The 27,795-nt window shown below is 43.7% G+C and overlaps 16 protein-coding genes across 16 annotated transcripts; 9 read left to right on the top strand and 7 right to left on the bottom strand. All coding sequences in view use genetic code 12, as the record gives it.

Moving 5' to 3' along the window:
* Positions 1-400: 400 nt before the first annotated feature.
* On the bottom strand, positions 401-1,060 carry FOB63_003058 (uncharacterized protein; the record flags this gene model as incomplete). Its single annotated transcript, XM_002615854.1, has 1 exon — positions 401-1,060. The coding sequence occupies one exon, from the start codon at positions 1,058-1,060 to the stop codon at positions 401-403; it is 660 nt and encodes a 219-aa protein (XP_002615900.1).
* A 1,075-nt stretch (positions 1,061-2,135) lies between these two features.
* FOB63_003057 (uncharacterized protein) lies at positions 2,136-2,960 on the top strand (the record flags this gene model as incomplete). Its single annotated transcript, XM_002615855.1, has 1 exon — positions 2,136-2,960. One exon carries the CDS (start codon positions 2,136-2,138, stop codon positions 2,958-2,960), a length of 825 nt encoding a protein of 274 aa, XP_002615901.1.
* A 640-nt stretch (positions 2,961-3,600) lies between these two features.
* FOB63_003056 (glycosyltransferase family 15 protein) lies at positions 3,601-5,238 on the top strand (the record flags this gene model as incomplete). The annotated part of the gene is made up of 1 exon (XM_002615856.1): positions 3,601-5,238. The coding sequence occupies one exon, from the start codon at positions 3,601-3,603 to the stop codon at positions 5,236-5,238; it is 1,638 nt and encodes a 545-aa protein (XP_002615902.1).
* Positions 5,239-5,763: 525 nt separating this feature from the next.
* Positions 5,764-6,075, bottom strand: HHF22 (histone; the record flags this gene model as incomplete). Its single annotated transcript, XM_002615857.1, has 1 exon — positions 5,764-6,075. The coding sequence occupies one exon, from the start codon at positions 6,073-6,075 to the stop codon at positions 5,764-5,766; it is 312 nt and encodes a 103-aa protein (XP_002615903.1).
* A 494-nt stretch (positions 6,076-6,569) lies between these two features.
* HHT2 (histone) lies at positions 6,570-6,980 on the top strand (the record flags this gene model as incomplete). The annotated part of the gene is made up of 1 exon (XM_066102298.1): positions 6,570-6,980. The coding sequence occupies one exon, from the start codon at positions 6,570-6,572 to the stop codon at positions 6,978-6,980; it is 411 nt and encodes a 136-aa protein (XP_065958320.1).
* A 248-nt stretch (positions 6,981-7,228) lies between these two features.
* FOB63_003053 (uncharacterized protein) lies at positions 7,229-7,651 on the top strand (the record flags this gene model as incomplete). Its single annotated transcript, XM_002615858.1, has 1 exon — positions 7,229-7,651. One exon carries the CDS (start codon positions 7,229-7,231, stop codon positions 7,649-7,651), a length of 423 nt encoding a protein of 140 aa, XP_002615904.1.
* Positions 7,652-7,742: 91 nt separating this feature from the next.
* On the bottom strand, positions 7,743-8,579 carry SIW14 (putative tyrosine protein phosphatase; the record flags this gene model as incomplete). Its single annotated transcript, XM_002615859.1, has 1 exon — positions 7,743-8,579. One exon carries the CDS (start codon positions 8,577-8,579, stop codon positions 7,743-7,745), a length of 837 nt encoding a protein of 278 aa, XP_002615905.1.
* Positions 8,580-9,433: 854 nt separating this feature from the next.
* On the bottom strand, positions 9,434-10,516 carry STE2 (alpha-factor pheromone receptor; the record flags this gene model as incomplete). Its single annotated transcript, XM_002615860.1, has 1 exon — positions 9,434-10,516. One exon carries the CDS (start codon positions 10,514-10,516, stop codon positions 9,434-9,436), a length of 1,083 nt encoding a protein of 360 aa, XP_002615906.1.
* Positions 10,517-12,129: 1,613 nt separating this feature from the next.
* KIS1 (Kis1p) lies at positions 12,130-13,263 on the top strand (the record flags this gene model as incomplete). Its single annotated transcript, XM_002615861.1, has 1 exon — positions 12,130-13,263. One exon carries the CDS (start codon positions 12,130-12,132, stop codon positions 13,261-13,263), a length of 1,134 nt encoding a protein of 377 aa, XP_002615907.1.
* A 1,750-nt stretch (positions 13,264-15,013) lies between these two features.
* Positions 15,014-16,747, top strand: FOB63_003049 (Amino acid permease family protein; the record flags this gene model as incomplete). Its single annotated transcript, XM_002615862.1, has 1 exon — positions 15,014-16,747. The coding sequence occupies one exon, from the start codon at positions 15,014-15,016 to the stop codon at positions 16,745-16,747; it is 1,734 nt and encodes a 577-aa protein (XP_002615908.1).
* A 1,051-nt stretch (positions 16,748-17,798) lies between these two features.
* GPR1 (Gpr1p) lies at positions 17,799-19,535 on the top strand (the record flags this gene model as incomplete). Its single annotated transcript, XM_002615863.1, has 1 exon — positions 17,799-19,535. The coding sequence occupies one exon, from the start codon at positions 17,799-17,801 to the stop codon at positions 19,533-19,535; it is 1,737 nt and encodes a 578-aa protein (XP_002615909.1).
* Positions 19,536-20,499: 964 nt separating this feature from the next.
* On the top strand, positions 20,500-22,272 carry SGE1 (Sge1p; the record flags this gene model as incomplete). Its single annotated transcript, XM_002615864.1, has 1 exon — positions 20,500-22,272. One exon carries the CDS (start codon positions 20,500-20,502, stop codon positions 22,270-22,272), a length of 1,773 nt encoding a protein of 590 aa, XP_002615910.1.
* A 941-nt stretch (positions 22,273-23,213) lies between these two features.
* On the bottom strand, positions 23,214-24,659 carry NUF2 (kinetochore-associated Ndc80 complex subunit; the record flags this gene model as incomplete). The annotated part of the gene is made up of 1 exon (XM_002615865.1): positions 23,214-24,659. The coding sequence occupies one exon, from the start codon at positions 24,657-24,659 to the stop codon at positions 23,214-23,216; it is 1,446 nt and encodes a 481-aa protein (XP_002615911.1).
* A 294-nt stretch (positions 24,660-24,953) lies between these two features.
* Positions 24,954-25,685, bottom strand: FOB63_003045 (putative monooxygenase; the record flags this gene model as incomplete). Its single annotated transcript, XM_002615866.1, has 1 exon — positions 24,954-25,685. The coding sequence occupies one exon, from the start codon at positions 25,683-25,685 to the stop codon at positions 24,954-24,956; it is 732 nt and encodes a 243-aa protein (XP_002615912.1).
* Positions 25,686-25,768: 83 nt separating this feature from the next.
* FOB63_003044 (mRNA-binding phosphate metabolism regulator) lies at positions 25,769-26,614 on the bottom strand (the record flags this gene model as incomplete). Its single annotated transcript, XM_002615867.1, has 1 exon — positions 25,769-26,614. One exon carries the CDS (start codon positions 26,612-26,614, stop codon positions 25,769-25,771), a length of 846 nt encoding a protein of 281 aa, XP_002615913.1.
* A 366-nt stretch (positions 26,615-26,980) lies between these two features.
* On the top strand, positions 26,981-27,637 carry FOB63_003043 (uncharacterized protein; the record flags this gene model as incomplete). Its single annotated transcript, XM_002615868.2, has 1 exon — positions 26,981-27,637. The coding sequence occupies one exon, from the start codon at positions 26,981-26,983 to the stop codon at positions 27,635-27,637; it is 657 nt and encodes a 218-aa protein (XP_002615914.2).
* Between the last annotated feature and the right edge of the window lie 158 nt (positions 27,638-27,795).

Here is a 27,795-nt window from a genome sequence, read left to right as displayed (position 1 = left end):
TGTAATGTATCTGTATATTAACTTATCAGGGGAGAATTGGGAGGAGACATCCAGTCTTAGACAATCTACAGTTATTGTGAATATTTTGTTGTGTCAAGCTAAACGTCCTCATCTAGATAGAGATCATTCAACGTTTCCTCATGTTCACCTCTTCTTAGAGTAGAGCCTCGCTAAGTCCCCCACAAGCTTCTATGACTTGTCCATTTGCAGGGTGTCAAAGAATCTACCTTGCCCATTAATCATCAAATTTTTGACCAACAGTTACAGTGTGCGCATTGAAAGAAGTTTTAAGAGATAATTTAGTTTATATTACTATTTCTAATTCGACCTAGCTCTCCTTCTTTAAAAGTGGAACTCTTGGCATTTATAAGTCCGACGGTCTAAGCAGTTATCAGCATTATTAGACTAAGTCTTTACCATACATGTATGCGCCGACCAACTTCAGTTCCCCTTTCAAAGCAGCGACGTTTTTCACATATCCAATTCTGTCAAAGCCCAAGGAATCCCAAATCCTACAGCTGGCTGGATTTGTCTCGAAAACAAGATTGAAGACAGAATAAACGTAACCTAATTTAGGAGCAAGTTCCAAATACTTTTTGCCCATTTCAAGTCCCAATCCTTTTCCCCTAATGGTATGTTTTACAACGAAGCCAGCATTACACACGTGTGAACAGCGTCCAATATAATTGGGCTTGATATAAAAATAACCCAAAAACTTCTCGTCCCAAAACTCTTTAGGTTCATTTCTCCAATCTTCATTGTACTCACCCTTGATCCAGATGGCAGCAAACCCTTCGAAAAGATAATTCATATACTCTTCATAGCTCTGTTGAAGATAATGGGGATAGGTCCTTCCCTCTTCAATCACATAGTTGAATTCTTCAAGACACGCCTCTAGAAGACCTTTAGGAACGTCTTCTTCTTTGTGCGCTGGAAGAATCGTCACTTTTTCTCCAGTTTTTGGCAAAATGACAGACATGCGGTCCGTAATTCTAGGAGTCCGTTCATACTTACGGTCAGCGAATGGAAGGGTCAGCAAGAAGTCGAAGTCGTAGGACATGGTTGTTGATACGGTGAGTCAGATAAGGCGTCTGCAGGATGAAAATATGTTGAGAACTAACTACTAAGATGCTATATGCACACCAGGTATGTTCTCTACCTCATTTATTTTTCACTACAGACTTACCTTTGATCACACCGCGGGATCACCGCGGACCCCTCGGACCTATCGTATCTCGTCGGGATCTCCCTATCTCATATCTGTCCTCGGGACTTCCCATTCTCCTATCTTATCTTGAAGGTCACTTCCGTAACAGTCTCTGGTATATAAGATCACTACTTTTCTCTCTGTGATGGATTCTTCTCTAAGGATCATCCCATCCCTAAATATCAAGTTTAACTATACGTTACTTATCTGAAATGTCAAACCCAACCGTCAACACTGAAGGAACTCGCCCCAGCTCGTCCTCAAGTAACTCTACTGGTTCTGTTCTCGATTCAACAACTAGAGAGACAGGAGTGTATAGAGCAGACATTCTTGCGCTTTCTACTTCACAAAATATTAAGAATGTCACATCAGAGAGCAGGAACGAGAAAATGGAAAATACTATCGTGACCAGTAAGAAAAGGCAACGTGTGTACAAAGCGGATCGAGTAAAGAATAGGGACAAGTTTAATCTTCAAAGGCTAGGGTAAATAGTGTCTGTTAGTGGATCATATGGATCCTCAACAAAGTTATTACGTATATACTCTCCTGGCGTGTACAGTTTTAGAGTCAAGTCTCAGTGAGATTTCTGCATCAAATAACTTCTGATCCTATTCATTTTACCGACACCTAATAATTTGTTGTTTCAAGGACCCTATAGTTCTGTCATTATATGCACACCAAATAGACGTCTTCTCTTTTCGTCCGGTACAGGGCCCACCTCTCCACACATTGACCCTTTCATTTATCTTTTCATCCATCCTTTTACCCATGTCTGAAGGTATGTGAATTCCGGCTCAACTTCGTCACTTTTATTGATATAATTCTAACCGCAGCAAGCAAAAAAGATAAACGGCGCCAGCAGATCGGTGCTCGTCTTAGCAAACTCGAGTCAACTTTCGGCGATGATAGAAGTACTTTTTACCGTTCTATGCTCCACAACCTTCTGACATCTCTAGCGGCCATTCAACAGGGGACGCATGAAGAGTATCTCAGCAAACGGCAGGAACTAGAACTGGCTCGTGACTACGAGCTCACCAGACTCCGTCTATGGGAAGAGTATCAGGTGAAGCGAGTAGAAACAGAGTACAAAGAGGACATCGCTGTCGCCAAGCAAACCTACGATATGATGGTGAAGCTTCTCAAAGAAAAGTTTTACGACAAGCTTCAGAGGCAGGTGAAGCAGCTCAAGGAGGATAAGCTTTTGCTCAATTTGATCAATGCCAGTCTGTGGAGCCCAAACGGGAACGATGCTACCGTGTCTGCACTTTCTGCAGCAGCAGCAGCATCATCTCTCACACTTCATGACCGGCGGTCGCTCCGTAAACGTGATTTGCACTCGCGGTTTGCCTCGGGAGAAGCTGATGATCTTTCCGAAAGTAACATGAGCGGTGGAAGCGGTTTACGGACGGGATCAGGACTGGCTGGCTATATCTCTGCATCTGGGAAAAGAAGGCGTCACTACGCCACAAGATATTCCTCAAATGATGAATCTTCGGGTGTGGGAGGAGCAAACGGAATGAAACTGGCTGGTACTGCAAGTAGCGGTAATGACAGCAATCTTTCTGACAAAGACTACGATGCATTGAACCAGATGATTATGAATAACGACGAAGGTGTGCCGCTGATGTTTGGCGCCCGCCCACGGCCTGCCCGCGGCTCCCACAAACAATTTGTCGGTGTTCAAGGTTTGCGTCCAGACGAGTTAAATTCTGACTTAACTTTGCTTCGCAATGCAGTAAAGCGTGAACGGTGATTGCTCCTTGTTGCTGTAAAGTATTAGAAAGTACTGGATTTTTTCTTTCACGTTGGCATTGTTGCACTTAGAGAATCAGACGGCAGCTTTCATTTCGCCTAGTGCAGGGGTCCAAAAATGGGAGGGTATGCAAAAATCCAAATTTTCATTCAGGGAATTACGAGACATGAAAGCGGCTTATATGTACATTTGTGGCCATTAAAGGTGATGGCTACGTATACATTTGTCAAGATTAGCACCGTTTCAGATGCTTAGAGCAAGCATGTGGGCCTCAGTGCTCATCCCGTATGGCATTTTCGATTCATAATCTAAAATAAAATCTATGGCGAAGCAATTGAACATTGTACTCACTGTTCAACGCACTCTATCTTTTATCTAGATTGAGCTCATAACTCCCTCATTACGGGTGTGCAAAACTACGTGCGAATGTTCCTTTTCTCATCTTAGCTGGAGATGGTGCATAAAAAGCGTCACGGTTCGTAATCTCTTACAAAGTCAATATCTTTTTGTAGGCTAGCACGCCTCGAATTGTAACTGTAACATCTTCATTACAGCACTAGTTGCTAATTCGCATTGTAGATATGGGGATTCTGTGAGCGCAGGAAGCGCACTTTTTATTTCTTACCGATCACCATCCATAATGTTTGGCCCTCTCATGAAACGAGCGTTACAAAAACTCGGCCGAGGGCAGCGAATAAGTTTCCGGTCACTCAGGAAGATAGCGATTTTGCTTCTTCTGGCAGCGCTTCTCGTCACCTTCCTCGTTCTATCCATTAAAAGCCATCTTCGAAAATTGCAAGACAAAATCGAAGGAGATCGTCCCCATGTTCATAGTCACAAGAGCAAACTAAGCAACAAAATAATTTCTCTGGAAGCGGACGCCCCTTTTGTCGTTGGATGCCGCGTACCAGATGTGAATGGACCGCGGGCAAATGCTTCTTTCGTCATGTTGGCCCGAAATTCCGAATTGGACGATGTGGTGAGTTCCATGAAATCCATGGAGCGCCATTTCAACCAATGGTTTAATTATCCGTGGGTGTTTTTGAACGATGTAGAGTTTGACGATACTTTCAAGTCAACGGTAGCGAAACACACCAAGGCCAAGGTTGAATTTGGTGTGGTGCCGCAAGAACAGTGGGAGTTTCCATCTGACATCGATAAGGACGAGTTTGAAGAGGCTATAGAATCTCAGGGTGACCGCACAATCATGTATGGTCAAATGGCATCCTACCACAAAATGTGCAGATTCTATTCGGGCCATTTCTATAGCCACCCACTTGTGACTAGAAATAAATGGTACTGGCGGGTGGAACCAGACGTTAAATTCTTCTGTGACCTTACTTACGACCCCTTTATTGAGATGGAAATGAGAAACAAAAAATATGGTTTCACTGTGACTATTGAAGAGCTCTACTACACCGTCCCATCTCTCTTCCGCCACACAAAAGCTTTCATCAAAAAAAATAATATCAAAGTGGCTAGTGCTTGGGACATATTGGTGACAAAATACTTGAAACCGTCGGGACCAGATGCAGAGCGCTTCCGCTTTATGGAAAAGAAGAGTGATTTAGCGAAAGCTGTGCAGCAAAATAAGGTTTTGCAAAGATTTCTCAGACTGAATGTCGACGACTCGAGATTACAAAAGATCCAGGAATTTAAACATATGCCTGATGTGTTTGAGCAAGCATATCAGAAGCCACCACTATTTGAGGACAGATATGATGACGAAGAATACAATTTGTGTCACTTTTGGACCAACTTTGAAATCGCACAAACTGACATCTTCACTTCTCAAACGTACCAGGACTACTTCCAGTATTTAGAAAAGAGCGGTGGATTCTATAAAGAACGTTGGGGTGATGCACCAGTGCATTCTTTGGCTGTTGCGATGCTTCTTAATAAAGAAGAACTACATTACTTCCGGGATATCGGGTACAAACATACAACGTTGGGCCACTGCCCTAATAATGCTCCCGATAACCAACTTCCATACAAGCCCGCTGGTTATGAGGAGGAAGAGAAACCATGGTATATGACTTTCATGGATGAGCCTGATCGACCAGTGAAGAACGGTGTAGGCTGTCGCTGCCGTTGTCCTTATAAACATAGAGAGCTTGAGGACCATAATAATAAGTGTATGCGTCGTTTTATTCAGGTAATGGCGGATGACTACAAAGATGACCATGAGATTGCACTTCGGCCTCTTGAGGATGCTGCAGAACGAGAAATCGTGAGACACTTACGCAGCGGTGATGACTTAGAGGAATTCTCACCATAAATATATGTTGCAGAAGTAGATGGTGCCATTTCTGGAACTGTCCAATTCAACGAAGTTTCAAGAGTGACGCTTTTTGTTCCAGCATTGGAAAGGAGCATATTTGGTGTATTCATTCTGAGGCCAGTATGAAAAAAGGAATATTCATTTAGCTTCTTCCGTCGATGATATTAATAGAAGATAGCACCCACGTCATTAGAGGGGAAGCCACGATGGTACTTTTTAAACCTGACATGGGCAATACAGTTATTGGAGTAGCTCGATCATTACTACTAAGGCTTCCATGGACACACAATCAAAAGCTTTCATTGAGAAGACTCAGTTCCGTACTGGGCCAATTAAGGGATACGTTAGTTGTTCGTCAGCAACCTGACGCATACGAAATATGGAAGGGCATAAATCAACGTTCGAAGAAACAGAAACCAGTCCGTCATTTTAACTCCACAATTCCATCAAGCTACACTCAATTCGAATCAATATAAATTCTAATATACACCGCAGAATGGAACTAGTAATACATAATGGCAATCAACCACCGAAACCATACAAGGTTCTACCTTGTCTCTTCAAAGCGTAGACGACATCAAGAGATGTAACAGTCTTTCTCTTGGCGTGCTCAGTGTAAGTGACAGCGTCTCTGATAACGTTTTCCAAGAAGGACTTAAGGACACCTCTGACTTCCTCGTAGATCAAAGCAGAGATACGCTTAACACCACCTCTTCTCGCCAATCTTCTGATAGCTGGCTTAGTGATACCTTGAATGTTGTCTCTCAAGATTTTTCTGTGACGCTTAGCGCCACCCTTTCCAAGACCTTTTCCACCTTTTCCTCTGCCGGACATTGTTGTATTGTTTGTATGATGGAGAAAAAAATAGAGGGTGGTGGAATGTGATGCTCTTATATATTTCGCTCCACTTTGCACCCACCTGGGACGGCAGATCCACGCTGGTTACCTGCAGTACGTGAATATCCTCCAACCGCGCATAAAGCCACCAGCCCAGCATTTACGCATTTTTCTGGTCGCGTGCGCGCTTGAAAAGGGTGTCTGACAGGTTTGGTGCGCGAGAAAAGCTGCTGGACTCCGTGCTGCAGATTACGCACCGCACCGTGTAGATTGCAGCACCGAGCCAAGGTCACTTTTCTCACTCGCGAAAGAGCAAAATGCCACTTTGGCCGCGCTTCTGTATTTCTTCGCGCGCTTGTTTTTCCTTCCGCCGCGGAGGAGATTCGGGGCCAACAAAACAAAACATCGTCATCAAAACAGGCGCGCCATATATATAGTGAGACGAAACCTGGTCCCAGTAGGCTTTTTTTTTTTGTATTCTATCACAGAAAATGGCTAGAACCAAACAAACCGCAAGAAAGTCCACTGGTGGCAAGGCCCCAAGAAAGCAATTGGCTTCCAAGGCCGCTAGAAAGTCTGCTCCATCTACCGGTGGTGTCAAGAAGCCTCACAGATATAAGCCAGGTACCGTTGCCTTGAGAGAAATCAGAAGATTCCAAAAGTCCACTGAGCTTTTGATCAGAAAGTTGCCTTTCCAAAGATTGGTTAGAGAAATCGCCCAGGACTTCAAGACCGACTTGAGATTCCAATCCTCTGCCATTGGTGCTTTGCAGGAATCCGTTGAAGCTTACTTGGTTTCCTTGTTTGAAGACACCAACTTGTGTGCTATCCACGCCAAGAGAGTCACCATTCAAAAGAAGGACATCCAATTGGCCAGAAGATTGAGAGGTGAGAGATCTTAAGGGTTTTTAGTTCGTGTCCCAATATTGGTTTTGTAAATTAGTTAATACACAGTGTGATGAGTAAAGCTTGTAAGAGCGCGCGCCTGAACCAAAAGATGGAGCGAAAGAATAATGGCCCTGTGCCTTGCACCTAAAATCAGTGCGATCCTGCAGAAAGAAATGGTCTTGAGACAATTCTCTTTCCCCAGTCCTGTATCCGCTTGATTATTGCTTTCCCCCATTTCTCTTGGTTTTCTCTTCCATACACCATGTCGAACGAGAAAGACATCTATTCTTACATTCTGCAGGCTTCTCAGTCACCATTGCCAGCCTGGGCAATGTCTGCATCCTTGCTTTACTCCGGGTTGAACACTCACACTGCTGTGGATACCAAATTGGGTTCAGGTGGTTCGTCTCGTTTCAGCAAAGCTTTGGCCCTCTCAAAGCCAACTAAAAAGTCATGCTTCCTTTTCGGTGGTGTCAATGCCTTGGGTGGATACATCATTTATGACGGTGACATATCGAACGGTGCAGGTTTCACTTTCGCCTGGTCCGTCCTCTATTTGCTTGTGAATGGAAAGTCAGCGCTCAAAAGCTTGACGCGCGGCCGTCTTTCGCCAATGGCACTTAGCATTCTTGCCTTGGGCAACACAGGACTTTATGGTCGTGAGTTTTTCTGGTCCTCGGCATAAATAGGTTGTTGGCTGTTCGTTACGTATCAGCCAATGCAAGCAAACACAACAAATATTAGCAACCAGCAAAGTGAAAAGGAACAAGCATCGCTCAGTCCCAATTTAATGGCACGAAGTTGTTGTCCTCCGCATATTTCACTAAATTTGTCTCGTCGTAGAGCTCTATAAACTGTTGGTCCATGGGTCTTTCCTTAGGTGCCGCAAATTTACGGTACTCATCGAATATTATTGTCAACGACCAGCCTTGAAGTCGCCGCAATATCCCCACAAGACAGCCTGTTCTATGCTTTCCACGGTTGCAATGGATGAGAATGGGTTGATTGGCGGGGTTGAGAACAATTTTTGCTGCTTCCGTAATCAAATCACTCGAGATTATAACAAACGGCTCTTTGTTTCCCGACATGCCTAGTTGAAAAAGTTGTATTCCCTCTCGGGCGAAAAAATCCGTATGTGTCTGTGGGTATTCTTCTGGAATAAGACAAAGCACGGATTTGAGGTTCAAAGTCTTGAGAAACGCAAAACTAGGCGGCTGTGGGAAAGATGACCGGTATATATTGTTGATTACGGGTGCAAAGTTCTCTGGCGGTGAAAGAGGATGGGAAGAACCATCTTGGGAAGCGTAGAATTGTGCTTCCAATTTTGCAGCGGCCTCTTTGTCAAACTTATCATCAATATCTTCATCATAGGCAGTTTCGTCCTCTTCTGTGGTAGTACCAGCGCCATCCTCTAGCTTAATGTGGTCTATTCGGGATCGTAGAAGCTTAGACTCATTCACTATTGTATTCTGCTTAGATGTTTGGTGTGGCTCACTGGGGCGCGGGGATACGGTCTTTCCAAGATCAAGTCGCCCTGTATCCAAATCCTGAGGCGTCATTTCGGAAAATGACAACTCCTCGTCCATTTGGAAAGGATTTTCTGTGGAATCCATAACGTTTGGCGTAAGTCTGATGCTTGGATATGGCGGAAGTACAATGCGAGGTAGAGTCACGTGCGTACCCGCCTCAAATTAAAAGAATTCAGACGTGAATAAATGTCTTTAGATCTAATACAATTGAATGAGACTATTGTTTTTATCGTCCCATATATCATAGTGTTGCAGTCTTCCTTATATCAGGAGTACTGCTTGTGCAAATTGATAATGGGGTCGGGGCCGAGTGTGATGATTGAGGGCCTCCAAGTGCGAATTGGCCCAATGGAGTTCGTTGTATACAAACGAACAACTACGATCATTTTCACTGTCCAATCATGTTTTTTTATCTAGACTCCATAAAAATCGATAATTCGACGGTTCGAAAATTGAGCTATTGCGTGGTGTAACGCTTGATGACATTAATAATTGTGTAGAAAAAGGTTAGGTTGATCTAACTGTTTTATCTTACTCACAGGATACTCACTTCTCAGTATTCTAATTCTTTTGTTAAGTCTGAGAACTAAAATTTGTGGAATACCGTGTCTGATAAAATTTTAACCATGATTATGGAAGAGATTACGCAGGGTAAGGAAGCCAAAAAAAAGTCTCACATCCCACGGATTAACTGATGAAAATGTTGGAGGTTTCCAGATTAACTCGGACGTTGCAACGTCTTTCAAGGAAAAGAATAGACTCTTGTTGTATTTCTAAGATTGAGGTTGTATATGTCTAACTTCCCATCAATTGAGTGGCTCACATCTACGAAGTTCGAAGGAAAACATTCAAAATTGAGTCAAATATTCATTCAAGGTAGTCGTTTAAGGTAACTGAATTAATTCTCAATAAGTTATATCTCAAAGGCAATCATGTGCTCAGGTAAGGCGGTGTGTGGTAACACCCTCAACATCCTTCTCTAAAGAGTCTAGGATATGAGAGATGGACACAGAATCTTGGTCACCAAAAGTAGGGCTGTCCGGAGACTTATCAAAACCCTTTTCTGCAATTCCAGCACAGGTAGTCAGCGATGCATCAGTTGCCTGAGATGTTTCTGTCTCGTATCTGCTCAATATGGTGTTCTGCGACGATGTCGGGTACAGGGAATTGTTATTGGAACAAGCCCATAATGAGCAGAGGGGTAAATTACAAACAGCCACTATAATTGAGATGGAGCTGAGAAGTGGCAGACTCGCATACCGATAGTTCGCAATAACCAAAGATGAAGGTATCACAAATGTTTGTGTGGCCATGATGATTAAGATGTGGAAACTGTCAAACTGACGTAAACCCAAATGGCGCCGTGTGCGGACAGCGAAAACGAGCTTCAATGCCAAAAGTAAACAAAGTACATTGAGCGATGCAGAAAACAATATGAGCGGTACATTGTCGACCCAAGGTTCGACGGTTGTTGTATCGCCATGAGAAAGTTCGGCACGTAAAGTTTGAGCATGACGGACTGTGCTATACAAGTAAAGGGACACAATCAAAAGAGCTAGTGTAGACATGGCCAGAACAATTGCCCTCCCAGCAACACGGGCACGACTCAGTTTGAAAACCACATGGATCTGAAACACAAGAGATGATTCGACTGCAGCAACAAGAAGCACATGCAACACATTTATTGTCACGTAGACGTTGTATGGAGCCCAAGACTCCTCCATGAGTCCTGTGAATCGAAATGTGAGAGAGTTAAGTGGGCCCATGATGTGCTTGAGGTACATGGCACTCTTGATAACCATGATGACCAACATCGTCTGATTCATGGCAAAAATGGGCGCACGTTTATTGACGATAATTATCCACGACACAACCATAAGAATGATTCCACAGGCCAAGGCGACTCCGTTGACAATGGCAAATTGTGTGTTGCGGGTTTTCCAAGCCTCAAAATCAGCGAATGTGGAAGAGAAGGCAGTATCACCCAAAGTATACTCAATATTTATATCTGCTGGGTTCATCTTTGATGAGAAAGTAACAATAAAAAAAACTCAGTGTCTTTGTATTTCTTTTATAGCTGACGCCCCTGGACGAAACATGTTGGGTGCAAATAGTATCAAAGAATTTCCAAATCGGGCCGCGACAACGGGTGCGAAAAAAAAAAAAATGATAAGGATCTCGCGGCAGTTTGAGGATCTGTCTCAGTTTCAGGAACAGCGCCTGGTCAAGTTGCACAAAATAAACATCGAATAGAAAAGTATTGGGTGGAATCATTTGTTCCTTGTACAAATAATTTGAAAAATCAGAATCCATATTGTGTATACACGTACACAAGACGGCAAACATGGATTGACCGCAAAACAAAGCTAGTCAAAACAGCATTGTTTCTTCTCTTTTTTTTCATTTTTTATTTTTTCTTCTATTTGATTTTTTTTTGTGTCCGTATTTTCTCCCACGTCTTCCTAATCTTGAAACACAGAGGTTCCTGTCTTATCTTCCATTCTTCTTTTCCGGTAATAGAGATTCAAGCAAGCGACTACAATGAGTCTAAACATGTAAGAGAAAACAGCATAGTTATCCTCTACATTACGAGTTTTCCCCCGTAAGTTCCCATTGGTATTGGGCGATCCAAAAGCTTGATTGATCTTCCATGCTTTCGGGTGTGGATATGACTCATGTCGTAAATTATGGTTAAGTCTATTCGAGCCTGGAAGTAAAAGTATCTCAAATATGTTCTCAAAGAAACATCTAAGCATATTTCTACTTCGCCTTCTCGGTCTGTCTGCTTATTGACTTATACCTCATGGAAGAACGAGTATGGCCTTGATGGACAACGTGTATCAAGTTTGACATGGCTCGTCTAATACTGAACAACATGTTTTTTATTACCTATAAGTAGAACGAGATTAGCCGACTTCCTGGCCATTGCCTACAATAGAGAAAAGTTCCAAGCATAAAAATGGCTCGAGTAGTCTCTGGAGTGACGAATTGACAACTTCATTAGTCAGTAGACCTGGTTTACAGCTTCGCTGCGCCCAATGACTATTTTAATTTCTGCTATTTTTATTCCTTATACTTCTGGATTTCTCCAATGTCGCACCCACCTAGCCAGGACAGTTGATAATGGCACTCAAGTCGTCCCTATAGTGAGATTGAACCCCATTATGAGTCTATATAAGAGTTCACCACTGTTCACTCCTTTGTCACTCGAAACTTTCCATGTTCGATTAGATTTCTCTTTTCCTGTCTATATTCGATTAATTCTTACGCTCTCTCGAGTAAGGCAACGTTGGGCGTTGACAGATCTTTATACAGTACGTTCCCCTCATTTAGCACCCAAAGAACAACATGGATCGTTTCTTACAAACACACACAAACTGGTTCATTTTGCTAACCCGAAACTAATTTTTGCGGTCAACTGAGTTCACCGCTCTATTTATCTTCACCAGATCCGAAATCTAATAGCGAGGCGGGCCGATCACGTGTGCGCGCCATATCTTCCGCCTGGGGTTTCGGCCACCTCAAACAAAAAACCGGTTCTTCCGCAAGTTCTTCCCCACAAAAGTATACTAACACCGCGCTTTTCTTCCGATTTGATCTTCCATCGTGTATTTCCAGTGCTTCTTTGTTATCCATGTCCGACCAAAATGACATTTCTATGGTCGACGTTTCCAACGCGCTCGATAGCATAGAGCTGGAAACGGCGCCGCCAAGAAGAAAGTCAACCCTCATTTTAACTGACGAAGTGGACTCTCTTACAGGATCTAACAGTCAAGTCTCTGAAAGTCTGCAACACCAGGCACAGCCAAGTGTTCAAACAGCATCAAACGCCCAGAATGCTCCTGCTGCTCAGAATACCCACAACTCTCAAAGTGCACAAGACGCTAAAAATACCCAAAATACCCAAAATGAACAGAATATGCCAAATCCACCTCCAGAGGCTGCCATTCCAGTTCCGGTCGACATCAAGTGGGTCCAGGGTGGACAAAAGGTTTATGTCACTGGATCCTTCACTGGCTGGCGGAAGATGATTGGGTTGCAGCAGCAGCCGGATGACAAGTCATTTATGGTAACCTTAGGTTTGCCTGTCGGTACGCATAGATTCCGCTTTGTGGTGGATAACGAGTTGCGGTTTTCTGATTTCTTGCCTACTGCAACTGATCAAATGGGTAACTTTGTGAACTACATTGAAGTAACCCCCGAACACGTGCAAATGCATTTGAAGCACCAGAAAGAATTAGAAGATGAGCAGCACCAGCTTGAGGAGCAAGAGAAACAGCGATCACAAGCACAGTCGCGTACTCGTCTGCCTTCCATAAATAGGGGCCGCCTGGATTCAATTTTTGGTTTCATTAATGACGATGACGATATGGGTAATGGATATCTGAGATATCATGATGGTGACGTGGATACAGTGCCATCGCGGTCGTTAAATTACATCTCGGACATTCCTCCTATTTTCGTCGACCCAAAAGTTATGGAACAATATTATCTTGCTATTGACGAACAGGCAAAGCAGAAAAATGCCCCCCAGCAGGCATGGTTACATCCACCTCAATTGCCACCGCATTTAGAGAACGTGATCTTGAATAACTACAACACCCAAGACAAGGACAACAATTCGGGCGCATTACCAATCCCAAATCATGTTGTGCTCAATCATTTGGCAACAACAAGCATCAAACACAACACTTTGGCTGTCGCTTCCATTGTACGCTACAAACGGAAATACGTAACTCAAGTGTTGTATGCGCCGTTGCAACTGTGATAATGACAGTGAACTTTTGAATAACGGTGCATATGTACTAGCAGAACAAGCTGCAACCATGAACAGATTTAGTGGGCCTAAATTATTGTTGGGTTCTTTTAGAGATACGTACACGTAGCAGAAGACGCATTTTTGCGAGTGAGTCTATTCATATCTAGGTACATTTATCCAGCCACGTACGTACATTTACCAGGTTAGATGTGAAGAGGATGGCAAGAATTCTTGCTTCAAAGAAGAACACACATGATTTAAAATTCTAGGTGTGATTCTGGGCCAAGTGCCCTATTTTGACAATTAATACTGTATAATTCACTACTTCAGATGTAACCATGATCTTTTTTAGTCTCCCACAAAGGAAAAACCGTCACCGATAGATTCGGTTTATCAGTACTTTGCCAAAACATTTATAGCGTGAGCCTACAACATAATATTTTCATGTTTCTTGTTTGTTTATCTGTAGAGGTTCTCGAATTATTTTTTTTTTGTTTCTTTCGAAAGATCGTTCGGTTTGTAGAAATGGTGCATATCTGATGAATGCACGATGCATTCCTCTTCCATTGGAAAATTCCGTCTGTATTGGTTGTAGAATCTTAATAATTTTGTGTTCTTAGATACGTCGAAATGCTTCAACTTTAGGCTGGTAACGCAACACATCAGGACCGCCTCGCATGTTATATTGACGGAAGCAATTTCCCTGTGCATAAAGAGACATCTCATCACATTTATACACTTCCATACTTTTCTAAAAATGGGTTACTAATCTTAGAGAAAAAAGAAAAAGCAAGTAGATTTTTCTAGTAAATTGTAGACAGTTTATGTGATGGAAGTTTGCGGCCACTGTTCTCCGGATAGTACGTGGAAAGGAGTTCAACATTCGAGCCACAACAATCTCAACGCCCGTTTCTCTTCCCATCAGAATGTTATAATGTTTGCATCTGTGGAATACTCTAAACATAATGTGATAGGAACCATTGGGCTAATAATCATTACTTCGTTCCTATCCTATTATATGTTTCGTTTGCACCGGTGTTTTCTCAAAAACAAAATAAAAAAATAGTTGAGATCCTTGATACACGTAAGCAATACTTGAAACCAACTTCCGGGTCTTACGATCTGAATATAGGTTCTGCCCATCCGAAGTATAATACCGGAGAGATATGAGGTGATGACCACTGTATGTAAGCCAAGAACAAATTTAGAAGTGATTTTGAAGGCTTTATGATGCCCCTCACTTTCAACTCCTGCAAAAATTTAACCGAGCATCTTATTATCTCGACACAGAGAAGTAGCTATGGCACAAACAACAGTGTTGTTTGACTTGATTTCCATATTTGCCCAAGTTGTTCAGTATATTGCCGGAGATATTTTCTGAAGGGACTGTACATTGCTTGTGCCCATTCTGGGTCTGTACTTAGTGCAGGATTCTCCGATATAGAGTTTGGAGTACAGTACAGTATTCTCGAAGTGGGGCCTCATATCGTACCTTGAAATTCCCACTCTGCATTGCGTGGAACATTCTTTGTCCAAGCTACATAGACGAAAGAGATTGTAACGATTCTTTTTTTTTTGCAAAGTGTTTCTTCAATGGCATAGTTGGCTTTGTTAAGCCTTGCAACGTAGCATTCGCTCATGCCAGACCCCACATTTTCCTGTACCATTGTGACTTTTACGTTGGAGCACAATAATTCGCTGATTTTGAAACTTTTTATTCACTCCCACTTCACACTTCCCTCGTTGAAGACCCTACATTATGATTAAAGATTTTCTTCTGGATAATTTTATTCCCAGACCACCCACATCGGGAAAGCAAGTGATCCATGTGCTCGAAGAACCGAAGGAAAAAAGTCAGGCCTCCATTATACTGACTTCTTCCTCGGATCTGGAAAGCATCAATTATCTCCATCGACTGTTAAAGGGCCGCCACGTCCAACTTCTCGGAATAGGTGCAACTATCGGCTCTGCGCTTTTCGTGGCTATTGGTAAAGGTCTTCAATATGGGCCGCTCAATTTATTGTTGGGCTTTCTTGTTTGGTCTATTCCTATCTTGTTCATCACAGTCAGTACAGCTGAGTTTGTAACGTACTTGCCTATCACTTCACCTTTTGTTCGCATGGCAGGTCGCTGTTGTGACACAGCCTTGGAGATTATGACGGCATGGAATTTTTGGTTCTTGTGCTGCGCTCAAATTCCCTTTGAAGTTATAACTGTGAATTCCATTCTTCATTTTTGGCGAGATGACTTCTCTCCAGCAATTCCTTTGGCTGTCCAAGTGGTGTTGTATTTCATTATCAACGTTTTTGGTGTTGCCATATACGGCGAGGTCGAGTTTTGGCTTAGTTTGGGAAAAGTGGTTTTGGCTACAGGGCTCATCCTTTTCACATTTATCACCATGGTAGGTGGAAATCCAAAACACGATGCCTTTGGTTTCCGCTACTGGCGTGATCCAGGTCCAATGTATGTTGCATACCACACTGGTGCTTTAGGTCGTTTTCAGGGTTTTTTAGCTTGTCTTATTCGGGCTACGTTTACTTTTGCTGGCCCGGAATATGTATCTCTTGTTGCCAGTGAAACGATCAACCCACGGAAAACATTGCCTTCTGCCTTCAAACAAGTATTTATTCGTTTAACGATTTTCTTTATTGGTGGTGCCCTCTGCGTGGGTATTTTAGTTCCTTACAATGACCCCCTCTTGTTAGAGACTTTAGGTGTTACCAAGCCTGGTGCTGGAGGTTCACCCTACGTTATTGCAATGCAAAATTTGGGCATCAGCGTTTTGCCTGATATCGTGAATATCCTTTTGGTCACCGCTGCTTTTTCAGCTGGCAATTCCTACACTTACTGCTCATCGAGGACATTGTATGGGTTTGCGTTGGATGGCTATGCTCCTAAAATCCTTGCTCACACTACAAAAACCGGCATTCCTCTCTACTGTGTCTTAATTTCACTTTTATGGGCGCTTATTTCATTCTTGCAAATGAGCGAGGGGTCGGCAAAAGTTTTGGACTGGATCATTAATTTGATCACTTCATGCCAGCTAATCAATTTTACACTCTTATGTTTCATCTACGTCTTTTTCTACAGGGCCATGAAAGCACAAGGAATCGACCGCAAAACTTTACCTTTTGTTGGCTGGTTTCAACCTTGGTTGGCCATTATTGGAGGGGCTCTGGCGTTCACGATGACTTTCGTGGGCACATACACTGTTTTTATTCCCGGAGGGTGGGACATCAAATCCTTTTTGTTCTCATACCTAATGATATTTGTGGACATTGCCATCTTTGTTGGGTGCAAAATTTGGATGAAAACGAAGTGGAAAAAGCCAGAGGAAGTTGACTTGGTTACGGGCCTTAAGGAAGTGGAGCTACATGAAGAAGACTACTACAGAAAACTTGAAGCGCTTCACAAGCTAAAAGATGATGGAACAATTCGTCGGTCATGGCACGAGCGTCTTTCGACTTTGCTCTTTGGAAGTGAAATGAGATAATTCACACCTATCGATGTGAGTGAGTATTATCTATCTTTTTTTTTTTTTTTTTTTTTAATTTGGTAACATACATACGCCGTTGTTGAGTATTGATTTTGTGTAGTCGACACTTTATACGCAAAGTGGACTAAAGTGCATATAGGGCGCATATAGGTCATGTAGCGAAGAAAATAATGTGCAGTGCCATATTCTTCACTTCCTTTCTTCTCAATTTGATGACAATGTACAGCGTGATTTTGGGCGTTTTTGCTGTGCCCTTTTTTGCATAATTAATCCGGGGTACTCATTAACATCTATAGACTGTTTACTTGGAATGGTTGTTCTGCTGTTCCCTCAACCCTGTGTGTCATCTTGCCAAGGATACATTCCTGTATCCAAAGCATATGGAACTTTGCTTAGCGAAAGAGCCAATAACAGGGAGACGATAAGGTGAAGGTCACTTAACTTATTTTTTCGTATGAAATGATTGCAATTAAGCATTCATTAACACTAGTAAGTCCTGTCTTGTATGCTCATGACAAAATAAGTCTCTTTTCAACCATGTCGTACGAAATCTCCACCATGCACGCCGCACCAGCATCTTATTACTATAGATGTCAAGTAAAAGAACAGTAAACACCTATGCTTGTTGCATATTCTTATCCAGTGCAAACCACAGCAAAATTGAGGTTAGTCTTATGATAAAAGCACCTCCCTAATCTGTGTTATCGTGCTTAGAAAGTCTTCTCCTGACAGCAGAAAGCACCATCTTCCTGCAGGAAAGGTGGTGATTTTTGACGAAATTCAGTCCGCGTGAAGTAACCAGACGCCATAAATATATTCCCCTTTTAAGCTAATAAAGCAATTTGTGCAACTTCCTTTGTCATCTTCTTCGGCAGTCTTTGTGGCAGCGAAATCTTCTGATTAGCAAAATACCTAACCTCATATCGTCTGTGGTTACTTGAGCTCCAGCTTGCCCATTTCGGTGGTGAACTCAAATATCTCTATTTACTGTCCTGGTGTGTTTCGCCCTCTCTAACAACATCCTTCTGTTTCCACGTCACATCTTGGTATGCCGTGGCTCGAAAGTGCCATGTCCAAGCGAATAGAGCAGCGGGTCTTGAACCAGCTAGCTCGGTTCACATCGCACGAAAACCTCGTCCAGCGAGCTGTGGCGATGGCTTCATCTATCAGCTCGATTGTTCTTTGCGTGGCAGCTATTTACATGTTCCTTGCCATCGATCCCAAAAGACTCGTTTTCCGTCACCAGCTCATTGCATTTCTCATATTCTTTGACTTGTTAAAGGCCATCATCCTTTTGATATTCCCCTCTCACGTGGTGAATCATCCGCTGGCGTACTTTGATAATCGTTTTTGTCAAGTGGTGGGTTTCTTCACTGCCACTGCTATTGAAGGGGCCGACTTTGCCATTCTTGCATTCGCAATCCATACCTTCCTTCTTGTGTTCCGCCCGAGCTTGAATGTTAAAACAGGTCGCTTTGACCGCATTGAAGGTGGCCTTTACATTTACCGCTACTACACATATAGCCTTTGTTTTGTCATTCCGTTGGTGTTAGCCAGCTTACCGTACATTGGCAAAGGCTATTCCTCCTTCGTATGCTGGTGTTATTTGCCTCAAAAACCTGTTTGGTATCGTTTGGTGCTTAGTTGGGTCCCCAGATGGTGCATAGTAATTGTTATTTTTGGCGTCTACGGCGTCATATACTACTATGTGTTGCGGGAGTTCCGTACTTTGGGAGGAGTTTTCAGCACCATGCACCGGCAGAATTCTAAGTGGAGGCCGCCCGCGCTGGCGCGGGACAAGCCCACATTTTTTTCGCTGGTACGCTTTTTTATGTCTAGTATGGCTGGTTATGTTCTTCCTAAGTTTGTGTTGCCCAACGACCGGGACACTTTTGAGCAACATCTGGCGGCATCGCCACACGAACAAATCGACCTGGATGAGGCTCGCGGTCCTCATGATGGAAGTATGGCTCCACCTGGGCAAAACTCGGGTGGGGACATTCAGGCAGCTAATTTGGACGCGTTCCTTCGGCGACAAAAGGCCATTGAAAAGCAAATGAAGTCGATCTTCGTGTACCCATTTGCATACATCTTTGTGTGGCTTTTCCCGTTTATCTTGCAGTGTTCTCAGTTCAACTACGAAGAGCACTCAAGGCCTGTCGTTTGGCTCAATTACATGGGCGCGTTCATGCAACCTTTCAACGGTGTGGTCGACCTGCTTGTCTTTTTCTACCGCGAGCGACCATGGAGGCACAGTATTGCTAGGTCATTCGAGCGGGAGCATGCAGCACGCCTCTCTCACGTGGCGCTCCACAATCTGAGCGGCGACACAGCTTCGTTCGACGGAGAACCAAAAAGCTCCCCTTTTGTTGATACGACCCAATACTCGCGCTGGCGCCGTACGTTAAGCCGCATGCGCTTCCCATTTATGCGGTTGCCTACAGAATCCACTGCTGTTCGAATTGAACAGGCAGCCCTCGAGCAAACGCAACAACCCCAAGCTGATGGCGACTTTGGCGTATTGCAGGGCATGCATGATTTCTCGGGTCTTCTTCTGGGCGCTGTGATCGAAAACGATTTCCGCCAGAAGCTCCATAATTTTTCATTTGGTGCGCGCCGCCTGAGTGTTGCGCCTTCACGCCATTATTCTGCTGGCGATCCAAATGATCATCTTCGTTCCATGAGTGTAGGCGGTTCAAAAAGCATGAGCACAGCCCGAGGCTCGGTGGCTAGGAGCGACGACGACATGGACATTTTGGAGTTTCTTCGCCGAGGACCAAATTAGGATTCTAGTGCAGTCTAGAATATCACGTCTAGTTGTGTATCAGGTCGGTCTGAGACGTTTGAGAGACAGAGGATATAATGTGCCTGTTTGGCACCCAAAATGACAAGCGTTGCTTGTGAAATCCTTCTGGTCGTGACTGCAGTCGCGCAACTCCACTAATAATTACATGCGGACTATTAATATTAATTTAATGCATAATAAGGCTTCTAGTGTACGTTCCAGTCGAAAGCTGTACCATTACCATTACGCTGACTCGAATTGGCTTTACTGAACAATGGTCGATAAAACGCTTCAAATTTGAGCTTCATGGAGCGTCGTTGTAGTAGTTAGATTCCTCCTCTACTGTAGCTATCAGGCGCGAAGTACATTTGCACATTTGAGTGGTACCTCTATCGCAATTTATTGAACTTGGAAGACTGATTACTCGGTTTGGTCTCGAGGTTTGAATTATGAACTGGTCTCGGCTTGCCGACGATGACTCTTCACTAATCTTAACAGATCTCCAATTTCACTTAGTTGCTGGTCTAGAGTCAAATACGTTACGTATGAAAACGACGGTAACTTCTTCTCTTTTGAAATTACGAGCATCTCGTTTTGGCCAATGGCTTGCTTCTGCTCTTTTCTTCACTACACTCTCTGACTAAAGTGACCGCCGTTTTTCTTTTTCCGCCGCACCTTCTCCGCACTCCTGTCATACGCCGCACCGAAATCTCCGTCTAACGGTTCGCACCACACTTTTTGCATTTCCCTTCGCACCGGAAATCTCTTTACACTCGATTCTTTAGTCACACTTTTCAAGCCATTTTGGCACCGGCCCACTGACCAAACGAGCAACTCCGCTTATTTTTCATTTTCGTGCTTCGTTGTTTGTTGCTGACACGGGCAAATCTAGCTAGCAAATTCGGCAGCAATTCAACGTGGCTTCTGATAGTTCATATCCATCTTAAATACTCCACTTCCTGTCATGAAATTCCTTCAGAGTGACGCTGGAGATGGAACGCATGCTAAGGACCATTATGTTCATGGTATGAGACTAGTGCTCATCTTGGTCAGCATAGTCGCTACGCTTTTTATCCTGGCGCTAGATCAGACCATCGTTTCTACATTGCTTGTGGATATTGCCACGCATTTTGATTCCTTCAGCCGTGTTGGATGGCTTACTACAGGCTATATGTTGCCCATGACTTGCTTAGCACCGTCGTACGGAAAGCTTGCCGTGGCGTTTGGCCGTAAGTACACTTTGGCGGCAGCTATTGTCATTTTCGAGATAGGCAGCCTCGTGGCCGCGCTCTCAACCAGTATGGATATGCTCATTGGTGGGCGTGTCGTGCAAGGAATTGGTGGCGGCGCCATCCAGGCCGTCCTGGTGGTGGTTCTACTGGAAACCGTGGCCATAAACCGTCGAGCGCTAGCCATGTCGCTCATAGGTGTCACATTCACCGTGGCTTCTGTGTGCGGCCCTTTTATTGGAGGTGCGTTTGCTACACATGCCACGTGGCGCTGGTGCTTCTACATCAACTTACCGGTTGGTGGTGCTGCGCTTGCACTCTTGTGGACCGTTTTCCGCCCGCCACCTCCGCAAGGGTCCATCCGTGCGCATTTGCGTGAGGTAGACTGGATCGGTACATGTCTCGTTGCTGCTGGGCTTGTCTTAGTCTTGCTTGCGCTTACGTGGGGCGGCATCGAACATCCGTGGGACCTGGCACAAGTTATTGTTTGCTTTGTTATCGGTGGTCTTGTGCTTGTGGTGTGGGCCGCGTGGAACCAGGGCATACGCCCGCCTGCGCTTGCGTCTATTCCTGCGCTTCTCGACCCGCGTGTAGTTTTAGTGCCCCAAATTCTAGCAGCTGCAGCATCGTCATCTTTCGCATTCGCCTTTTTCATGGGCTTGATGAACTACTTGGCCATTTACTTTCAGGTAGTACACAATGCCAGTGCGTGGCAATCGGGCGTGGACATGCTTCCGTTCATCATTACCGTTTCTGTCGCTTCAGCACTTAATGGTGTTTTTATCCGCTTCACCTATTTCATAAAGGTTCCATTTATGGCGCTGGCTATTTTGGGCCCGATCGGTGTTGGACTCTTACTTCTATTGGGTCGTCATGTGCCTCTTGGGAAGCGAATTGGCCTTCTCATTCCCGCAGGTATTTCTGTGGGACTTATGTTTCAGAGCTCCTTAATGAGTGCGCAACTAAAAGCACCAGGGCATGTTCCAGGTTCGATGATCACAGCAACAGTCTTCATCAATTTCGCTAAGACTTTGGGCGGCGTCATTGGTGTGGTCACGTCGCAATTGATGCTTATGGAACGAGGCGAGCGCTACTTGAGTGCGGCGCGTGCCTCGTCGCCGGAACTTGCGTCCTCGCTCAATGCACCTATTTCAGCCGTCCTTCAGTCCCCCTCTCTCATCTGGCACTTACCGCCGACTGCACGCGATATTGTCTTGGACGAGTTTTTACGTGCCTTGCATGATGTCTTTTATTTAAATTTGGCCTTTGCGCTGATGGCGCTTGTGCTCACAATATTTTCCACGAATGAACGCATTCCTCGTGGCGATCAGATCGCATACAACGACGACGAAGAAAAGGCAGACAAGCTGGACGAAAAAGCTAGCGAACATGAGGGAGAGTTGCGCGACCACAGAGAACTGCGTCCTCTCACACAGATCGAGTCGCAACTGAGTGCTTCACCACCCTTGCCCACTCCTACGGCGTCGCCCGAGAAAATTTTACTCTAGAACTCTGGAAGGCGTTCAGGGTCCACTACATATGCTTATGAATTATGAACAAATATAATCTATCCGTAAATCCAGCTATTTATGAGCATCGAATAGGCGCGATACTAGGTAATAATCGTTCTTCAAGTCCGTAGATTTGACCTTTTAATTTTGAAGATGAAGCAACAAGTTATGTTTCATCAGTGTTTTTGAGAGGGGAGTAATTTAATGGGTTGCGTACCAGCCATCGAAAGTATGATTCTTTAATTCAGACAAAGTAAAGTAATGAAATGGATCTAGGATGAGTTTGCACTACTGTATTTTTGGTCGAATTCCTTTAATGAAATTTACAGAAATTATTGCATAACATGAATATAAACCTTACGATCCCATTCGGTAATGACTTGCTTGTGATATCCATCCTCATAAGTAGTTTGCATAAGTAATGATACATCTCACATCTTTAATGGTCATTTTGACCGAGTTAGAGTGAGAAACCCCTATCATACGTAGCCTCGTGACTGCCTCTAAACTGAGTAGAAGACTTAATGCTATCTGTGTTTTCTTATGTTCGTCAGCACTTGTAGAGGGGCTCTTAATAAGAAAGATAATTCTCGAAGAAATTCTCCGTGCTTTCGTTAACGCCTATGCAAATTGTGAAGCCTTCAGCGGTTTGTTTGACTTCTCGAGCAATTATGTAAGAAGAAGAGGCATCTTGGAATGTTTCAGTAGAGTTAGTAGCGAGTGAGTTTCTTCACGATTTTTTTTTTTTTTTCTTATTTTCTAGCTTTTTATTTTTTTTTTCAACTCTGCAAATGTCTTATTAGACCCGTTCAAAATCAATGGTTCAAATTGTCAGACTTATAAAAGGCTATGGCTAAGTTGTTTGTAGGCTCTTGATACAAAACAGTATACATCACGAAACAATCTTCCTCTACCGTATTATTGTATTGTACATATTGTTACATTTCTGCGGCTACCATCAGTCCCATATCAGCCAAATACATGCGAATATGGGCGTTGAGCTTGGCCACAGCGGTTTCCGTTGCCCGCCACTCTGAATCAAACTCGCTTCGGCGAGCGTGTATGAGAGATTCAAGCTCGCTAATTTCTACCTTTGTGCCATCAAGCTTCTCTTCTTTTGCATCACGCTCGTGCACTAGCCGAGTGTACTCAGCCTCAAGGCTTTGGAGCCTTGCCTTGGCATTATTCTCCCGTTCCTTTGCTTGTTGACGTAATTTTGCAATCTTCTCCTCAGACTTAACGAGCTGACGCGCTACACGTTGAAGATGTACTGCCAATTCATCCAGGGTACGTTTTTTGCTTTCCAACTCATCATTTTGGCGCACCAAGTTGTCGCGTGCCTCCTCTAACTTGCGTGCATCGTTGCTCACCTCTTGAACAATCTTGATGAGATTACGAAGTTCATCTTCGACTGCTTCAACAGACTCAACTGTTTTGTTTTTGTTGCGCAAGGCCTGTTCGATTTCCCGAAGCTGCTCCTCGCACTGCTGGAGGTGGCTTTTTAGGTCGCTTATTATGCGACGCAAAAGTGAAGCATCCGCTGATGTATAGCCCTTAAGTTTCTCCACCTCGCGCATTGATTCACCAATAAGATAGTGATGATCTTCAAGTTTCTCGTAGAGTCGGGTCTTCGTTTCCTTATATTGTGCATGTTCGTGTTTAAGCGTCTCTTGTGAGTTCTGTAACTTCTTTAGCTCTTGTTCTAAACGAGCATTATAATTATTAAGTTGTACCAAAGTAGACTTGTTATGCGTCTCTTCACTCGTTTTCTCCTCCTGGAGCCGTCCTTTCAACTTATCAATGTTGTTTGCCAATGCAATGTTCGTTTCCTCTACTTTTCTGGCCTCTTCTATGTTTCCCTCACATACCCGCACCAATGGTTCACACTCGCGCAAGTGCTCCTCTCGAAACCGCGCATAGTTGATCACAGCACTCAATATTCGTCTTATGCGCTGGGGTTCTGGGCGCATTAGATCTGTGAGACGAAAATCATAAACGCCGCATGTTTGTAGCAATGAATTCGTAGCGCGAAAAAGAACAAGATTGTGCATTGTATCAGCAATATCGTCATTATTACCATCATCCTCGATTGCCCCTTGGTTAGATCCATTTTCATCTCCCTTGAGAAGTGACTTCGTTGTGGCAACGCAATATTCGGGAGAAAAGCCCATGAAAGTGTCTAGAAGCTGCTCAAAGAGAGTACGAATATATTGTGGCGATGGTCGAGACACAAGCTCTTCGTTAGCGATGAAATCACATCCTTGGAGACACACCGAAAGCTCTTTGAAATCAAGGATCGGGAATTCATCCCGGTGCAAAAAGTGGTTGCGGGAGCCACTAAAAGTCAGTCCTCCAGAGCGGTTGATTATACTTAGGCGAGACATCTTGTGTTCCCATCGATGTATTTGTATCTCCCTCCGCTATTTGTGAGATAAGATGGAGGTTGATGTTTGTTTACATCTGGTACGGAATGTGCGGTACTTATGTGCAGTCTTGGTTGAGGTCCTAAGAGTGAAGTATCTAACAACTATATATTGCCACAATATCTCCTAACAGTCTTGCTATATCAAATTAATCAAGTAAAAAAGTGAGTACTAAAATTATTGTAGAGACTTCTTTCTCCGGCCATAAAAAGTGTATTCCATACCTCACTTAGGCATAATGAGCCAATGACCATTTTAAACTCTCTCGGCTGTCCAAATGGCACCACGGCATACCAATTTGATGGTCTCTGTGAGAAGCATGTATGGAACCGCTTTTCTGGCATCGTGTTCCACTGCTGTATCTAAGTGCTCAAGCTCATCGTCTCTGAAGGTACTAATCAAGTCTTTCAAATCGCGCAACTCAGGTGATGTCTTGATAGCATCTGTGAGTTGCTCATCACTCAAAGCCTTTCCAGTAGCTTTGTCATATACGGGTATGTTGTATTGGTTCATTAACACGCGCAATTGCTGATTATAGTGGCCTCCAATGACAGTTTCAACAGCGACAGTACATGCCATCGCTGCCTCCTTACTTAGAAGGGCTGTTCCGGCTCCTATAGCTACAGCTCCTGCCTTCCAGAATGGCGTAAATAAGGATGGCCTCACTCTGCGTTGCGTTTGAAGACGATTGAACGTGTCGTGGTGGTGAATCTCTTGTTCCCACATATGCTTCAAGACAGGTTTCAAGTGAGGGTATTTGTTAGCCAAAACAGCGTACTGGCCCATATAAATGTAGTTAGCACCAAGCTCTCCCGCCTGATCAACCCGAATAACCCTATCGAGAAAAGCTTTTTGAGCCTTAGACATTTCTCCGTACTCCACAGTATTAATATCGATTTCCTTTGGGGCCTTCTTGCTAGCATTCTGCAAAGTCCTTAAAGCGGTGGAAAAGCACCGCGATCCGCGTAATGAAGAGGGAAAAGACATTATTTAGAAGGTTTACAGAGTGAGAACGAAGGGAAAGGTGTTTGCTGTTAAAATTGCGTGGTTTGACTGTCCCGAAGTTCGCACTAAGAGCTTTGTTTCTGCAGGTGGAAGCCGCTGAAAATATTAAGCATAGCGACGCCAACTTCATGTGGTAATTCCTGGGTGTCTCTAGAGTTGGTGACCGGTTTGTTCTCATTGGCTGGTACGCGTAATAAGCGAAAGAACTTATTGGGAATGTCTATAACAAAATGCCATTGTACTGGGAAGATTCCTTTCCATCTTGTTGACTCTACCCAAATGTCCGTTTCCTTCGTATAGTCAATTTGCGCTTGCATCTGTGCAACTCCACAAAAGCGAGAAGAACCGTTCACCAGATAGAACAAAAAGATCCCGTCGGAAGTTTCTTCGAAAGCTTTTGCCAATTTTTTGTTTCCAAGCTCTGTCAGGGTCCAGACACAATGCTTTAAAGCTGCCTCCACGTCCAATGGACTGTACGATTTAATGACAAAAAAACGAGCATTTGGTCCCACTTGGAGAATGTTATGGTTCATATCACATAAAGAGAACGTGTCGGACAGTGATTTCGACGTAACATCTTCTCCAAATCCTGAGTCTGGCAGCAGCAAATCTGTTGTAAGAGCCTGCTGCATAGGAGACAGCATGATTGAGTCACACGAATCTTGGGAGTAAATGTATGGTACTAACCCAGGTGTCGGGTCTGAATCAAACTCACAGTACGCATTTGTATTGATAAAGGAATTAGACCAAATGTTTGGGGTGCAAGCAATGTCAATGATATCGGTTTCATAAGAAAAGTAGGTTATCGCGTAAAGTGTTTGAAGAGTACTCTTTGTGCATTTTATGATTGAAGGGTTGTGATCTGGGGCTTTGAAGCCAATCAATTGAGAATCAAATAGGGGCCAAAACATTGATCAGGGAAAAAGAAAAGTATTCTGCTCTGTCGATAGCATTGGGCTTATTTATACTGTATTTGTGATTTTGCAGCCAAAGATGTATGCCATGTCGCGGATGTGTCGCATATTGAATTAAAACAGTGCCTCTGTTCCCTAAATGTCGCACTTTTAGAACATGTTTGATGACGAAGTGAAAGAAAACGCCTCAAGTCGCAGAGCACAAAGTAGAAAAGATGATCGGAAAAAGTCATAGTTCAAAATGTATTTTTTGCCTATCTAGTTTGCGCTTTCTCTCTGATTTTTCACCCGAAGGATTGAGACGGCATGAAAACGCGGGCACAACTGGTTTTCAGTAGCATATACACTCCAATACATCAAACCATGTCCTTTTCACTTCAAGAGGTGGACGATGAGTTCCATTCGAGAAAAGAACCGAAAGCAAAGGGAAAGATTTTGAAGCATAAAGTCAATACATCTCAAGTGAATCTACCTCTTATCAAACTGTGGTTAGAGGAAGAGATGCAGAAACACCTTCCGGATGATGATATCGCAGTGGAATTTATATATGAGATGCTAGAATCCAATGAGGAGCCATCTTCAGCTGAGATACAAGAGCAATTAGTCAACTTCCTTGGTGAAGAAGAAGGTCGTGCTTTTAGCAAACAATTGTGGCAGTTGCTTCTCAGTGGCCAAAAGGACAAAGATGGAATTCCACAAGAGCTATTGGAAAAGCGAAAGCAGCAATTGGCACGAGAAAAGGCAAAGTCTATGATTAATGAGATGCGGCAATCCGACTCCAAAAGTTCGGATTCTGCGTATGGAAAACCTAGAACTAAACGGGCCTTCACAAAAGACAAATGGGGTGGCTCTAGTCGTCGAACTGCTTGGAATCGTACAGACACACAAAAAGAAAAAGGAAATAGACATGGCAGGGCCGAAACCCCCGCTCTGAGGCTCCGAGAAAGATCTCCAGATAATGATCAAAAGAAGACGAATTACAATCGGACAAAGGGGCCTGGAGTAAGAGAGCGAGACTAATCTATATTGTACGTTTTCTCTACTTCCATGATGTGGCATTGTGAGACTATTAAATCTCTGTGAATGATAGAAGACAATAATAGAAACTATGAGGCACCTACGAAAATTATATTTTGATGTCAGGTGTTCCAACCTTCTACGATATTTGGGTTAGGCTG

The sequence above is a fragment of the Clavispora lusitaniae genome, assembly GCF_014636115.1.
Source record: "Clavispora lusitaniae strain FDAARGOS_655 chromosome Unknown tig00000105_pilon, whole genome shotgun sequence".
Classification (NCBI taxonomy): domain Eukaryota; kingdom Fungi; phylum Ascomycota; class Pichiomycetes; order Serinales; family Metschnikowiaceae; genus Clavispora; species Clavispora lusitaniae.
This window is presented reverse-complemented; position numbering and strand designations above follow the sequence as displayed.